Source organism: Tigriopus californicus, chromosome 11 (genome assembly GCF_007210705.1).
Source record: "Tigriopus californicus strain San Diego chromosome 11, Tcal_SD_v2.1, whole genome shotgun sequence".
NCBI lineage: Eukaryota > Metazoa > Arthropoda > Copepoda > Harpacticoida > Harpacticidae > Tigriopus > Tigriopus californicus.
The window spans coordinates 5,299,742-5,315,666 of NC_081450.1; the positions used below are offsets into that span (position 1 = coordinate 5,299,742).

Sequence of the window (15,925 nt, forward strand, 5' to 3'; positions counted from 1 at the left end):
AACCCCACATTAGAGTCAGTAGCTGGAAATTTGTGTGCGTCTGAATGATCTCCCCTCCTAAAACTGAGACCGAAACAAGCACGACGAGAGATGGAGAGCGTTGCTTTGAAATGTGTGTGGTGTGGACTTCTATTCAAGAACGTCGAGGTCTTCTTCCTCGACGATTCTTTCAGATAGTTTCCGAGCCTTCCCCTGTTCTCCTCGTCTCAAACCGGGGTTCGAACTTCCAACTTCGAGTACTTCAAACCGGGACACAGAGAGAGAGAGGGGGAGAAGGGAGGAAACTGAACAAGAAAGGAACTGCTGTACCGTACATCCGCCTTATTGCGTGTTTTCAAACCCTGCTTCCACAAGAAGTGATTCTAAATGTTCTCTTAAAACGTGTTTATAATTGAGCATGCTCTAATAACCAGTAGCGGAAAGCACGAAAGCAGAAAGTTAGGGAATACAAGCCGAAGCTTATTTAGACCACATTTGGACAATTGGTAGAAGTTTATGACGCGAATAACTGGCACTTCTGTGGGCCCAAAGTTGCATGTGAAGAGTTCATTATGGTAAGGGGTTCCTTAGTGCTTACTGCTTACCTTGGCATTGGTGGTGCACGAGGAGGCTCTCAATCATCAAGACCACACAGACACAATAAGGCCAAAGGTTCTTCATAGTTGGCTCTTCTATTCTGTTAGTTGTAAACCCACAATATCACGTACGGACGATGGCACTCGTTTCTTGAAGTCGTTCGATTCCAATGTCTTCAATTGAAATGGATCATGCCGGGTTTATTGTAACCGAGTGTTTTACCCCTTCAGTCCCCCAAGCTGAAAGCAACCCCACATTAGAGTCAGTAGCTGGAAATTTGTGTGCGTCNCGAGGATGTATGTGCCAATTTAGACAAGCCCGAAAACGAGGGAGCAGAAACGTATGTGGAGTTCCAGATCTACCGATTAGCCTTTGTGTCAGCTGCCATCAAAGCGCTGCCTTGCATTGTTTTGGCCATGTTGGCAGGACCGTGGTCTGACCGGTTTGGACGGAAGTTGTTGATTGCCTTGCCGTTGATTGGATTTGTCATTGCGGATGCGGTTTTTGTCACATTGGCATCCATTGAGACCGTTGGGCCGGATTATATCCTATTTGAGACTATACATGACCTCTTTGGGGGTATCCCGCTCTTGATGTTGGGGGCGTTTGCGTATATAGTTGACGTGGCCCCAAAGGAGACACGATCCTCGAGGATGGCCATTCTCGAGGCCGTATTTCTGGTGGGCTTGGCTCTAGGTGACTTGGTTGGCGGTCCCATCGATTCCTTTGCGGGCCACTCACCCATCTATATCCTATCATTGATTTTGATCTTGGCAGGGATCTTGTCCGTTCCGGCATTTCTGAAACTTAAGCAAGCTGTGAACAAATCAGATCAAGTCCCGATTATGGTGACGGAAGATCCGGAACTAGAGGTCCCTTCGACCTCAATGATGAAGATCTTCTTCAAGCCTAAGAACGTGAGTCAAACTCTGGCCATAGGAACACAAAAGCCGGAGTCCGGTAACCGGGGGATCGTGTGGATTTTGATTCTGATCTTCTTCTTCCTGGAGCTCGTGACCCTAGGTGAGAAGATCACGGATGTTATGTATGTCAGAGAGACTTTCCCTTCCGAAGATCTAGCGGCCTTTACCATGTGGTGGAACACTTTCTACGCCATCTTCACAGCTTGGGGCATCTTCTGTCTGGCTGTCATGGTTCCGGTTCTCAAGCAAGTGTATCATTTCTGCGACCCGACCATCATCCTGATCGCGGTCATCGGTGGCTTTCTCCGTTCGATTACGTTTCTTTTGGCTACGGATCGGGCTCATCTGTTCATCGGAAGTTTCGTGGATATGTTCAACTTGGCTGGAATCGTCGCCACTCGGTCGTCGCTCGCCTCTTTGGTGGATGATAAGGACATTGGGAAACTTTTCGGATTGCTGGCCGTGGTCCAATCCATCGCCTCTGGCTTGTCTCCACTCTACCATTTAATGTTCGAAGGCACGCAAAATTTCCATCCGGGATTGTCATTTTGCATTCACGCTACAATCTACATCATCATCGGACTAGCCGCTATTTATCTAATCCTTCATTTCCGACGCAATCGGATTGGTTACTTTCAAAAGCCGGAGTTTGTGGAAACTGAGGCTAATGTGGTGAATCGGCTCAGCCAAGTGTGTGTTCCAAACATTTCGCATGACGTAGGCTCGATCGTGATGAATAGCAACACCAATAATGATAACAATGATAGCAATAATAATCATAATAATATCACTAATAATAATAATCAGTAAGTGTATCATAAAAGTGCATGCAACTACGCAAACAAACAAGCTCACCTCAAATACTTATTTATATTTCATGAATCTTGAGAATACATTCAACGTTTTGCACATGGGAGATTCGTATTTATTTTGTTATTATTCAGATTTAACTGTCCAAGGAAAACATCAATTAGAATTCCTTTTTATGCCCACAAAGGCGCCGTTCTCACCTTCGAGTTAAATCGAGCTAAAACTCCATGACGGAATACTCGAAGGCAAAGGCATTTTGATGAATCTTCAGTCTTGAAATGCCATCAATCTCGATGTTTTTATGGTTTTTCAGCTCCGACCATCGGACAGTCTGATGAACGGTGATGAACCAAGAGTCGAGCTTCAATTTGATCTTAAACTGTTTGCTCTCTTCCTTGGGGGATGCCAAACACGGCTCCACATGGGTCACGAGCAATTCCACGGGCCATGAGAGCCCGTTCTTAGCGGGTTTCATAATCGATTTCCTAGGCAATGTGTTGGCAGGAGATTTGGCCTCATAGAAGTGGCCCTCGGTCTCCTTTTGGCGTTTCATCGAGTCTGAAAGAAACACACGATGAGCACCTCGTTTTAGTTCATGGTCACGAAGATTACAAATGGGTGTTGAATATGCAATTCTGCCTGCGAGATGCAAGTTATGAGATTGTAATTACATTGTTCATTTTTGCCCTCGGGGACCCGAATTGCTTGATCAACATAATATTCGTCCCCCTCGCGCTTGAAATTTGCATGCTCAATCTTGAAATTCAGTCACATTTGGCAGAATTAACGACTCTCATTTGCATCTTGTTTCTTGATTATTTTAACTATCGGCGTCATAAAAATGTTGTGTTGACGACTATAGGGAAGGGCTTGTTTGAGATTCGGGAACCGTCAATCGTGTTCTCATTATCAGTTAATGTTCTAAATTGCAGAATGTGTCACTTTTTGAGTCAATGGAGCTACTTTATGGCTTGAGATATGTGTTTTGCAAATGGCATTTTCAATGTCTCACTAAAAACATCTTATGCTCGAAATTGCTATTCTTTTCTGCCCTACTAATGTTACTTAGCAACTTTAAGAGTAATCACCGTAGGCTAATTTGTGATGTTCTATCTTGTTTGCCTTCAAATCTCACTCAGGAGAGCAAAAAACTTGCAACTTTCACCCACTCCAAATGCCAACTCTGACCAGGGCAATCACGTACGTTCTTGAGCAAATCCATTTGGGGGATCTCTTTTAATGTCAAATCATTCAGCCTCAACATGTACGTAGTTGGTCATGTCCCTTCTTAAGAGGTCCCCCGTATTCATAAAATAGCATAACTTTTCATAGTTTGACAGAGGTTCTGGATGGGACCGGAGTTCTCAGTGGGACATTTTGAGCACTCGGCTTCAATTGTTTCGCTCGTTGGGGGCAATTTATCTTCATTCCCTCTGAAACTGATGGCATTCGCGAAATGAATGAAATCCTCTCCCAGTATTACTTCGTGCCAGGTTCAATCTACCTTCAATGAACAAATACTTGATGGGCTTCAATATGCTAAAATGCATCCACATTGACATCCGTAGAGAATCAGGATCGATTGGGCAACGGAAGAACATGATTGCCTCCCCACATTTTTTCAAACAGGCTGACTTTTGCGGCAGATATTTCTTCCCCTTTTCCACAATCGGCCCAATCATTTTTTTGCAAGTTTTCTCCTCAGCTCGGAACAAACAGATGGCAACGCGTCTCGCAAAGTTGCATAACATGCAATTAAGAGCAAGAAGTGGAAAATGTATGGATTGTAGATTGACAAAGGAGCTGACGGGAAAAGATGTTTTAGAAGCTCGGTAAAATGATGCCCAAATTTGAGTACAAGACCGTGGACAAAAAGAATAGTGGTCTGTCATCATGAAGAACGCTCTAAATAAGATGAGGCGTAATGCGCTCACATGACTGGCAAGTCTAAAATGTGCGCTTGAAGCCATTTATGGACTCGACTCCATCAAGGTGATTGTCCTTCGAACAAAGTGTTGATCAGCGTGAAAGGAAAAAGTATTCGATCCTTAATTGACGGTTAATGATCTCTAGATCCTTTAATCCCATGGCATCATCAGATGGTAATCTTTCAAGCGTTCCAAAGGATTTATGTGGGTAAGTGAGCCAAGTGTTGTTGAACCAGGGTAGGCAAAAGGTAGGATTCCAAAGATGGATAAGATTTCATTCCGTGAGAAGGCATTTGTTACATCCTAGGACGGACAAGATGAAAATGACATTTGCCTCAGAGCAAGTTTCAACCTAATGTAGTAGCTTTAGGTTGCATGAATGTATCATATTCTTCAATTGCTTACACTTATGAATGTCGAATTATACAGCATTATTTGGAATTGCAACAACAAATCTGACCACATAAGAGGAATATTTCAAAAAAAGGCGTTATTTCAGGTAGATAAAAAAGGGTTGCATTTAAGGCCAAGCAAGTCATTATCTCCCTAATAGGTTAGTTTCCTAATCTTCATTTAAGATTGCCATTTTCCAAGTAACGAGCTAATTACAAGTTCAAGACGGCATCGGGTCTTTTCCCTAACTTGTTCCATAATTGGACACGTACTTTTCAATGCAGCGCCAACGCTTAAAATACTTGGTAAAAGTGGGTACAGGACGAAAAGGAAGGAACAACAAGCTTGTCCTTCAAGGTAACTTATACCGCCAATTTACGTCAAAGCACGATGAGGCTGTCAAGAATGATTTCCAAAATTAGCCTCAACCAATCTTGATTCTTGATCCGTACTTACTATGTGCCCAATCAATGAGGAGAGAGATAAATCTTTGTGTCGTTTATTCTTCGACTCACCGCTCCGTTTTAGGATAGGATCGACTTGAAGATCGATGATCCTTTCGTCCTTTTTGCGCGTCATTACCCCATTGGCCTTTTGGGAAGTCCCATCCAAATCGTCGATGCTGCCATTCAAGGCTTGGTGAGCTTTTTGGGCGAGGAGCCCGTTGTGGAAAATGGGGACCTCGGTGACTTTCAGCGGACTTTCCGAGAAGAACTCATTCCTCTTGTTTGTGGCCAGCCCATTCCTGGGGGGTCCAACTTGATCTTGGATGGGTTGGTGTTGTCGAATGGGGATGCTGGGGTCCAAGAATGAGATGCGTTGACTAATACGACCCATACTTTGGGATTTCTCGATCGGTCGACCCAAAAGATCTGACCCATTCATGGAGTCTTGCTGCGGAGTGAGGATGAGGGGTGCGATGGGTTCGTGGATCACTAAAGGGTCGGATTCACTGTACCGTCGGGATCGGACCCTCCTTCGGGATGTGGAGCGTTTGACGATCTTGACGGTCTTGGTGATGGTCTTCTTGGAGGTTTTCTTCCGTCCACGGAGGTCGATCTCTTGATCCTCCTCGTCGAATTCCTCTTTGAGATCGTCGTTTTCTTGAGTGACGGACGACGTCTCTTCTGAAGTCATGTCGACAAGTCGAACGAGAATACTGTTGAGAGCTGCAGGGTGCGTCGACGACTATGAAACATTTATCATGGATTGTTAAGGAGAACTGCAAGAGAATACCATGAAGTCTCATTCAATTTGCTATTGATGATTCTATCATGCAAGGCTCATCTTTGACTGGTGCTTCCTTCTCACTGATTTATAATAATTTCAATTTGTCAGCTTTTGAACCTTTGCCAAAGTCAACGTTACTTTGTTAACACATCTATAGTTGCCAATTTGAGTTCATTGAAATAACATTGACAAAGTACAACAGAAATAAAGGTCTTGAGGACAAGCAGCTATCCCATTTCAAGTATGTACATCCCGTTTCTTCATCAAAGAGCAGTGAATGCATGAAATTCAATCCAATACTTTGTAATTGATGATAAACTAAATCCCAAAAGCAAACATATCATCATGAGACTACGATCTGAGCGAGCTCTCTTAAATGAACTTGTCTCGAAATCACCGCCCGGCCCTGTAATTTCCAGCAATTCACTCGCTCTTTCTCTCTTACCTTAAATGATTTATGACGACACTCATGGTCACTAGTCACTACAATGCCAACACCTGAGTGCCCGTCGTGGCTCAAAAGGTGCAATTTGTTTCATCTGGCTGATCAGACCCGAGACAAATCACTTCAACTAGGCCTAACAACAAACGAAGTCCGCACTTTGTCGTTCTCTCGGTAAAACTGCGACATAATCTTTATTTTTTCGCACTCTATGCCATATGCACGACGTGAGAGTACTCTTTTGTTGCTCCTTGTTTACTCAAGGCTAATGATGGTCCTCAACTATCACTAGAATGGGAGCATTTTCTCATTTCCCAAAGAGGCCCTTCCGATTCATTGCGGTGAGCTCTCAGTCACGAAGGCCATTTCCCAAATTCACGGGCACACACACTCACACATGTGCACTATCTATAGGCAAGACCTTCGTCACTTTGAGGAATCAGGAATCGAAACCTTGGAACTTGAACACACGTCTCTGTCCGAGATTTGAAAGGTGACTAAGGACGGATAACTCCCCCAGAGGCCGCCCGCATACGGACCTTAAAAATCCGAGATTCTTATTTTTCCCACCGATTCGAGCGAGCGATGGGCAAAAACAAGCGCTTGGAGGCTCAACCCTGTACTACTACATACATGAGTGTCGACACACATACACACACACACACACGCACACTGTACACGGGTTCGTTGGGGAGAGCTGGCGCACTCTTGGTTGCAGACTCATGCGAGGTTGTGTCAGAGAAACTCCTCGGGTGGGCCGGTCCCATTGACGATGGTTTGGGGGGACGACTTGAGTCAAGGATGGACCCTTTAGGATATGCTAAAGGAATCTAAAATCCATATCCTCACCTCATTGGTTCAAGAGTTCAGGACCGTTGAATGAAAGTTTGTTAAACCTTGCAAGGAGCTATCGAATATCCGTAACAAGGCTCTCTCATTTGGTTGGTTTGGTTTTACTCCGAGGAGGAGGAGGCTAAATGGAACATTTTGTATTGTGTGGAAAAGGGAGAACGAGAAGACGAGGCACCCCACCAAGAATCTTAAATAGATGGATAAATTCTAGAGGGGTCGTTACATATTGATAATACGCTCATTGATGGGTCTCAAGCTTGATAGAGTGTATTTAGTCATAGGATTTAGTTTATTACGGTGCTTTATCTTTCAATTTTAGACCCTGGTGATAAGGCTTTATAAGTCATGACTGAGGGAATGGATCAGATATTTTATTCTAAAATGCAGCCTGGATCACCAAAGTCCACTTATTGTCTTTGTACTTTCAAGCACTTACTTTTTGAAAACCATACTTAACCAATAAATATGAAAATTCGAAATCGCAAATAACATCGGCTCTCTGGTTTGTAGATATTACTGGGCTAAAAAGCTTATGAGCGGAAAAGTCCTCATACATACGGACCAGTAAAAAAATGTTTATCCCCTCTCTAGACTTCATCTCTATGGATTTTCAAGCATAACGTGAACTCCACTGGCACGTTCTTCTTTGAATTGGGGCAAGATGGAGCAGGCTCGCAGGGTCTCTCCATACCAAGGACGATTATATTGGCCGATTTAAGCCACTCACTATTCACTACGTTCCCGAGCAACTCTGATAAAAACGTCTGATTGTATTTTTATGGTGGAAGCAGCCACAGCGGCAGCAGCAGCCGAAACTATAAAGTGGATTACACTCCAGAATTGGACCAGAAAAATACACCCGCTCAAAAAGATCGTGATGTAATAAATACACTATGACCCAGTCCACTACGTAGATCAATTTGACGTGGAAACGAATAATTCCGAGGTTAATTATGCCCGGCATGATTTTGGCATTCGTCAACGCCTCCACCAAATTTGAGTTAGAAATGTTCTCAAGATGCCTTTTACGAAGAGATCCTCATTAAGCGGAGTCGGATTGGCATGAGAGTGTCTTGATTGATGTTTTGGTCATGTTTAAATGCGGGGAATCATCCCGAAAAATCCTCGTCAAACCAATTGGGAGCGGGTTTGGTTTGGGATGGATTCGGGGCGGGATAGGAAAAAATTAGCGTGATAATTCTCGTCACGACACATCAAAGCAATCATGAGTGAGTTCAAATAGAGATGTGATTCGCTGATAGAAGATCATTAGGGATTTCAGCTGAATTCCGTGATTAGCCATGCCACTCACAAGACACAACACCAGGACCTACAGATAAATGATACCCTCGATGGATGAGGTGATTGCTTCAGTACGTACATAGATACACTTGCTTTGAAACTCTGGGGGATCCTTTGTTCAGATCTAAATACATTCGGCATTCTTGACTCTATTCACTTTGGCAAGCTCCGAGATGGATCAGTCTCGTGTGTTATTTATTGGGGGTGGGAATGAATGTTTGCCAGTGATTCAGGATCAAACCTACCATCAAAAAAATCCAGAGAACACGCTGCTTTTGATTGTCTCGCCGATCTACGTACATTGTCAAGGATCTGAGAAGACTGATCACGAGATGAATCCACTTTGAAGACATTAAAAAAATCAAAGCCAAAATATGATCCAAATACTTGATCCATGCGTATTGAAACAAATATCAAGGTAAAGTAAGTAGAGTTGCTTAAAAAAGCACTGACATTAATTGCTTCTTCAACTGCTTGGATGTCCATACTATGGTTACTCTTTAATGATGTACATCCATTTAAAGGAGCACCACACTTTCACCGGTTCCCGAGAGCTGTTTAGGGGCCAATGCAATGTTGACCAACAACAAATAGGCCCAAACCCTTGACATCATCATCAAAATCGCTCGAGTCAAGCACTCTCGACCAAGTGCTTCAGAGTTCCGCCCCACACTTTTTTTGGCTTGAGAAAAGTTATGCATGTCATCAAAACAAGGCCCCCTTGTTAGGCAAGGGACGACCGGCCTCATGCCCACCACAATCATCCCTCAATTCCCATCGCGAAACGGAATCTGTAAACAATGTGTCCAATCCAATCTGACATTTCAGCCTATATACAATATTGCGCAGAACAGTACTCGTAGCCTTGTATGTGTGGATGTACTAGGTAGAGAGTAGCGGATTGAAGGCTGCAAAATAAGAACACAATCCAGAAAGAAACCTCAGCTCATCCACCCAACATGCGAATGTTATTTCTGAACGTCTTTTGTGTCGTGAGAATTCCGAAGCAAACAACCTTGAGCTCGAAAAGTCGGATCCCATTCAATCTGAAGAGTGATTATGGCAGAGGGAGAGGAATCCAAAGGAACGTGGTTATTACTTGTGGTTATTACTTAAATAGTCCAAAGTAACTTGGAACTTTGATTGGGATCTTCGTGATCTCCATGCACTTTCTTAACCTGGAGTAGAATTAACACCTTAGAACGATGTAAAAATCCAGAACTGAAGGCAGGTTGATAGCTGAATAAATGAAGAACTTATTGCTATATGAATTTGATCTAGGTCTGTTAACAACTAATGCGTATTTTAGAGCCCGGATCAAATGTAGGTAGACAAACAAGGGACACCGTATATAATAGACTGTACATACAAAAATGGTTCCCAACAAGAGTGCAATATATTGCGTCGATCACGCACATTTGGCACATTGGTTGGAGGAATCGGAGGTGTTCTCTGCAACCAATCCAAGAATATCCGTGATACGTACGTAATGTACATTTTTCGGAGAGGAAACGACAACCAAACATGCAATCCGAGAAAGTGCGATCAAGCACACAATCAGTTGGATCCGAGTCATGTGCCAAACCAACGGCAGCTCCAGATTCTGCATTTAATGACTCACAGAAATGAGATCTAAAGGCCACAGGGCCTTTTGCTGTCTTTCGCAACCAAAAAAAATGGCCTTTTGTCGAATCAACGCCAACCAGAGAGCAATTCAGGATAATCCGTATCAATACAACCAAGATAGGGCCCACATGGTTTGTCCCAATTCAAGATTGTCACGTTTGAAATTTGTACGGCTTTTCTAGCATTACCTCGGATTCAAAGACCCTGTTTCGACTTGGTAGACGTAAGATCGATCCACCACACACCCCATTTCATTTGACTCGGTTATTTTCTCCTCAGACGACTTCCGTTCCTTGTTAGTTTTGGGGATTTGTTTGGATGTTAATCTCTTACAAGGCAATAACGAGGTGATTCATTCGACTCTTTTATCACCGGGCGATCAGAAGTGGAATGTTCCAATTGGTCAACTACCACAATGTTCCCCTTAATGTATCAACTTCTGTATTGATCATAATCATCATCCCGCATGTTTAAGGTTCAAAGGGTCACCCTGTGAAGTGGCAGTTTTAGTGAAGGGAATGATATGTAACCGAAAAATTCGCCAAGTCTTCGAGGGTTGAAATATAAATAGTCAAGCTAGCCACTTGCATTAGCAGCACCTCATGACAGCATTCCCCTACTCAACTTTTTGGGCTGGGTTTGAAATGCAACCTCTAGTTGTAGCACTCTGCTCTCGGTTTCGCCCACGCTAAGTACATACAGTACTACTACTACAGTAGGTAGAATTGGGAGAGAACCTAGAGAACTCATCAAAATTGAAGGTTAGCTCTATGTACATACGTTTGCCATGAAAATGACGTATTCAAAAAATCGTTTTCACTTTTGACAGACTTTGATGGATGAGTGTTGCTCGATCGTTTTTAATTATTTGACCTCGCCCAACGAGCTGTTGTGTTGGTGATGGGGAGGACGACAAAGTGCAGAGGTAAAACGATACGTGTTCAGATCATTGCGGGATGTCAATTAAGAAAAGCCAACTTGTTCGGGTAGAACCGTTTGGGCTGATGGAGGAATGAATGAAAACACTTAGTTTGTCATCGTTAGCAAAGCATGACTTGCTATTTATGGAAAAAAACACCATTTGGATAATTATGCGCTAGTGTGGCCACCCTGGCCGAGGGTGCCAAAGATTGAGGATTAATCAATGTTCCGTCTTTTGGGTTGGCTTTCACTGCATCACTTATCGTTTTTTTGTATTTGTTTTAGTTTTCAATTCTTCAATCTCAACTGAAAACATTTTTGTTGGCCATCTTTATATTGGGCCAAGTTTCTAATACAAAAATGAGTCCGGGTTGACGGGTCTGAGAGGGTCTTGAACGTAGATATGATTTGGAATCTTGTTAAAAAAAACTTGCCTTTTTCTGACTTGGAAGGCGCCAAGTCAGACTTATTGATGGGAATATGCCCCCAGAATTGCTGCAGAATACATTTGAAACCGTTCTGTTTATATAAAAAGCTGTGGAACACACCTGATACTAAGTCGTCTCATACTAACCGCGTGTGATGATCAGGTCTGTCCAAAAACGCAATGAAAATTGGCAAAAAACGGCATTTCAAATGCAACCGAAAGAGCAAGACCTGCACTCAAAAATGCAACAGAAAGGGCAAAAACAGCAGAGAAAAGTGCAGATTACTCTTTTCAATCGAACCACTAGCAAAATTCTGAGGGACTAAAATAAAATCTAATGCAAAAACATTAAAAGCACTACATTCTACGAAACCATTATGATAGGTATTTTTTCTCACCTGAAGTGTCCAGGCAGCCAGAAACAAAAAGATGAAATTGGCTAGATTACTAAGGGAAGTCTTGATATTTGTTTTAAACGAAAATAGCTTGGTGAGTTTTGAATGATTCTACTACAGAGCATGCCGATGTGTTGGTACATGAGTACATCATCAACTGCTTTTGTCCTACACTGAAACAATTTCATTTTGAAAGCTGAGGGGATGTAATCTTGAAAGGTTGAGCAAAAAGCGAGATAGAAGAGGAAGCCCTGGTTTGACGGAAGATGAAGCCATTATTCCATTATTCTATTACGAAATGCATGGTTTTCAAATTTCTGGGTATCTTCCAAAACATGATTTTGGCATATTATGACTCATGATCAGCCAAGATGATACAGTGAGAGCAAGTTCAGCAGACCAGTTTTTAGAGTGGACGGATTACACCTGAAAGGCTGTTAGAGTATAGTTTCTGATTGTAGAGGCGCTGCCGTCAATCGGCTGGGGCAGCCCTATTCAATGCACCCCAATTAGGCGGCATTGAGAACCCCCAGCAAGCATCTTAGCATTGTTCTAACTCTAATTGTTTTAGCAAAAGAGAAAAGAAAATCCTTGTTTTATCGAATTAAGTAAGAACTCAGGGGAGATTGCGACCTGGGTGAAGGATTTAGATTTTCAATCGTATTTGACATCGCTAGCGGCATTTCGGAACCGTAAGTATAAGACTCAAATTATCACCCTGATTTTTCGTACGTCAACAGAGTTGCCTGACTAAGGGCCCTTATTTGCAACGTCACACAGCCCAAAGAAAACGGGAAGAGGCGCGGTAGATTGCTAAATAAACTGCTCTTGCCTTGCCTTGAAGGCAATTTCTTTTCCGGACATTATGTGACCCGGGGCATTAATTGTAAATAGGATTTTGATAGAATTAGCAAAAAAGAACATAAACGCATTGTCAGTCAATAAAAAGGAATTGGCCCAATTGGCCATTTATTTGGCAGAGGCTGAATGACAAAGCGCCCTCTGAAGTGCAGAACGTAAAACATATTTCGTGCAGCGTAAGGGGGCTATATGAAAAGCTAACTTCTTACGTTTTCTTGCCATGTTCTTGAGCATTTGCTTTCACAATTTCTCCCAATCTAAGTTTCGAATATTCATTTGAATCCACCAGTATCTCATAGAGTGAAATTTCTTTATAAGAACTTTGGTTGTAAGACTACTTCTGATATCAGCACCATTTTAATTCAACCGAATATTTGCTTTATAAATTATTCTGGTTCTATGACCCAAAATTCTAGTTCCAGTTCCAGTTCTAGTAACCATTTTGGGGAAGCTGTATTGGATATTTTTAACAATCTGTGCTTTTCTCCTCAAAATGTTGTATGAAAAAATTAAATTTTGAATGACGGTTTGATTAAAAAAACTACTTGAATAGCCTGACATTTCAAGACTTTGAGAAAGCAATGTTTTAAGCCGGTGAAGGCCAACGTAAAAAAAATTGCATATTTCATCGATCAAAAACATTACGGCGTGTGTGATGTAAATCACGCAACCTCCATTTCATAAGAACGAATGGTGGAGGTTACCTTAAAGCTACCATCTCAGCATGAGTTTTGACACACTTTCGCCTCATAAATGGAGTTGAAAATGGTTCTGGCTATTTTAAGGATATTCAATTATCTCAAATATTATGGGAACAGATTAATAACAGCAGACATGAAAAAGTCTTTTCATTTCCTGTTATTTGTTTGCGAAGGGATGCTTTGTTCTGCTCAATTTTGTGGCTTAATTTTTTGGAATTGTTAAGCCACAGTAGCATAACAAAGGCTTTTTCATACTTTTAGGCTTTATGGTCACTTGGGTTGACTTTACAACCGGGATTGGGCCAAAGGTCACACACATTCTAGAACAGGAGCAATATCAGATAACAGAAATTGGCGAAAAATATCGCGAAAAGGACTCTTTCTCCTCTCCTGCCTTTGGGCCCTTTCAGGGTAACAATATACGCAGTTAAATCAGTCTCTCTTTCAATGTCAAATTACGCAACCAAGGAGACATATTAACCAACGAAAGCCAATGTTTGCCTTGAACATCTATTTACATGAAGATTCCCATTGAAAATCGATTTTAGTCCAACGCTGCAAATGGTGCTCATTCCTCTGAACAAAATAATTCAAGCAAGGATCGTCGCATTGTAGAAAATGGCTGAAAATTGGATCTTTCGTAGCTAAGCAAGGCAACTGTCTTTTGACGATTATCTGAAGCAAAACGATTTCTCAGAATGCAGGAATTTGGATTGGTTCCATTTTGTACATTAGATCCGTGCCATTTCTCAAGGACACCATTTTTGCTTCACCTGACAATAGTAAAAGATTCAAATCCGGAGATTTGCCGGACTTGAGCCCAGACTCGGCGAGTTTGGCAAATAGTAAAAAAATAAGAGAATTCGCCCCAGCACTACATTCTAGTCAATGATGCAAAAGCGTGACCTTGTTATCTTTTGTTGACAAGCAGAATGATCTGATGTGAATTTTTTTAACTAGAGTATCCCTGTTTTGACGCTCCAAATTGAAATCTTAAGCAATGATCAAAAGCAACTTCAATACTCAAACCGGATTCAATCTCGGTTTTCCATCCCAGTGTAAAGCCCCTCTAAAGCCGCCCTCAGAAACTCAACCAACTTCACGATTCATCTTTGGGTGTAAGCTGTCAAATGACTTCAAGAACAATGTTGTGGCGCAGGACTCAGTGCTAGAGGGCTAGTCAGAGTAACGACACTCACGAGATTTCTGAGATTTTTTTGCCTCCCTCGCGGTTGCCTGGTGTGTGCGATGGGGATCGGCATTGAACGCATTGAGTTACGCGATAGGAGTCAATCAGCCCGACACCCTGCTGCCCATCTACCAAAATGTGTTTAAAGCAAATTCTTAAGTGGCTTGGTCGGAGTGACTTTTCTCTGACAGGCCCTCTACTCACTGCTGATAAATTTTGTTAGCTCCGCGAAAATCAATCCAAATAGAAAATGTTTGTACGTACTACTAAATGTCAATATAGCTACTATAGCGAAAACAAATTACAACCATTATTCTTTTTCTCATCCTTCCAAACTCACGCAAATCATACTTAGCAATTTTTTGGTCCCAAAAATAACCTTAATCGTTGAAGAAGTTTTTTTTTCAGTTCCGATCTCCAATAATAAGAAAGAAATCATCTCGGAGAAGTCTATCACAAAGCATTTTGGTTGTCATTACTAGAGCCATTTTAATGCCAACTTTAGTAACAGTACTGAGTCCCTGATTCGTTGGCAATATGGATAGTATTGTCGAAAGAGCATACGGTCCAGTTAGCATATTTTAGAAGCATACATGGCTTCTTCATCAACCACAAGTAACCACGACATACGTTTCCAACAAGTCGTTATTTCCATCGGATCGTGGCTGATTGTTTGCCGAGAAAGATCTCTCGTGATGGCTCTGTTCTGCCGCCAAGAATAACCCAAAACGAAGGGTTCGAGATGACATCACTGATTTCTTCTCGAAACGTTTGTTGATCTAAGTATTTCCGATTCATCTTTCTCTACAGTTCCATCGTATTTTCGTCGTTCCAGATCCATCTGCACAATCTTATTTTCCTTTTTTTCTCGCCGCCCCAAAAACTAGTTTTGGGTTGAATGGAAAAGGAAGGAAGAAACCCGTTCTCACCGGGAACAAATCCATTGAAGTTGTGGATGGCATTCCACCGTTGAATGGATCAAACAGAGCCGTGAGATTGTGAGCGAAAATACTAATCATATCAATTAATGCCATGGCTCAATTGGCATGAAACGAGCTCGGAATGGATTTTGTTTGTTCTCCCAAGAGAGTCCCAAATTGATTTNACATGCCTGCCATCCTTAGATACAGTAAATAGAGAGTCCTTGCCCATGACCACATCCTTCAGAGGCCTTAGATTAAGGATGATCATCACAATTTGGGTAGTCAAGTGTCTCTTTTGATTCAGCCAAAGACAACTTCCTTCAAGAGTTCTTATCTTTTGTGGGATCAGAGATGAGGACCCAAGAAGTATTGCTTCTAACCACTTCACATCCCAACCAACCTGTTCGTCGGCCTTTTTTGATTGAT

General features: G+C 42.2%; 3 protein-coding genes across 5 annotated transcripts in view; 1 reads left to right on the forward strand and 2 right to left on the reverse strand.

Annotated features, from left to right (window-relative positions):
• The window catches only part of LOC131890079 (hemicentin-2-like), an 18,373-nt gene extending 17,504 nt beyond the window's left edge, over window positions 1-869 (reverse strand). For all 3 annotated transcript variants that reach the window (XR_009374268.1, XM_059239355.1, XM_059239354.1), the window contains exon 1: window positions 585-869. Coding sequence is in view for 2 of the 3 variants with exons in the window: in XM_059239355.1 (XP_059095338.1) it covers window positions 585-660 (76 nt within the window). In the remaining variant the exon portion in view is untranslated. The remainder of the gene's footprint in view (window positions 1-584) is intronic.
• Window positions 866-2,415, forward strand: LOC131890078 (proton-coupled folate transporter-like; the record flags this gene model as incomplete). Its single annotated transcript, XM_059239352.1, is given in 1 exon segment — window positions 866-2,415. A coding segment is annotated over 1 exon segment (1,444 nt), but the record flags the coding sequence as incomplete, so codon positions are not given.
• On the reverse strand, window positions 2,356-6,892 carry LOC131890080 (uncharacterized). Its single transcript, XM_059239356.1, has 3 exons — window positions 6,306-6,892; window positions 5,146-5,852; window positions 2,356-2,867 (listed from the first exon to the last, which is right to left on the reverse strand). The coding sequence occupies exons 2-3, from the start codon at window positions 5,765-5,767 to the stop codon at window positions 2,527-2,529; spliced, it is 963 nt and encodes a 320-aa protein (XP_059095339.1). The 5' UTR covers window positions 5,768-5,852; window positions 6,306-6,892; the 3' UTR covers window positions 2,356-2,526.
• Window positions 6,893-15,925: the final 9,033 nt, after the last annotated feature.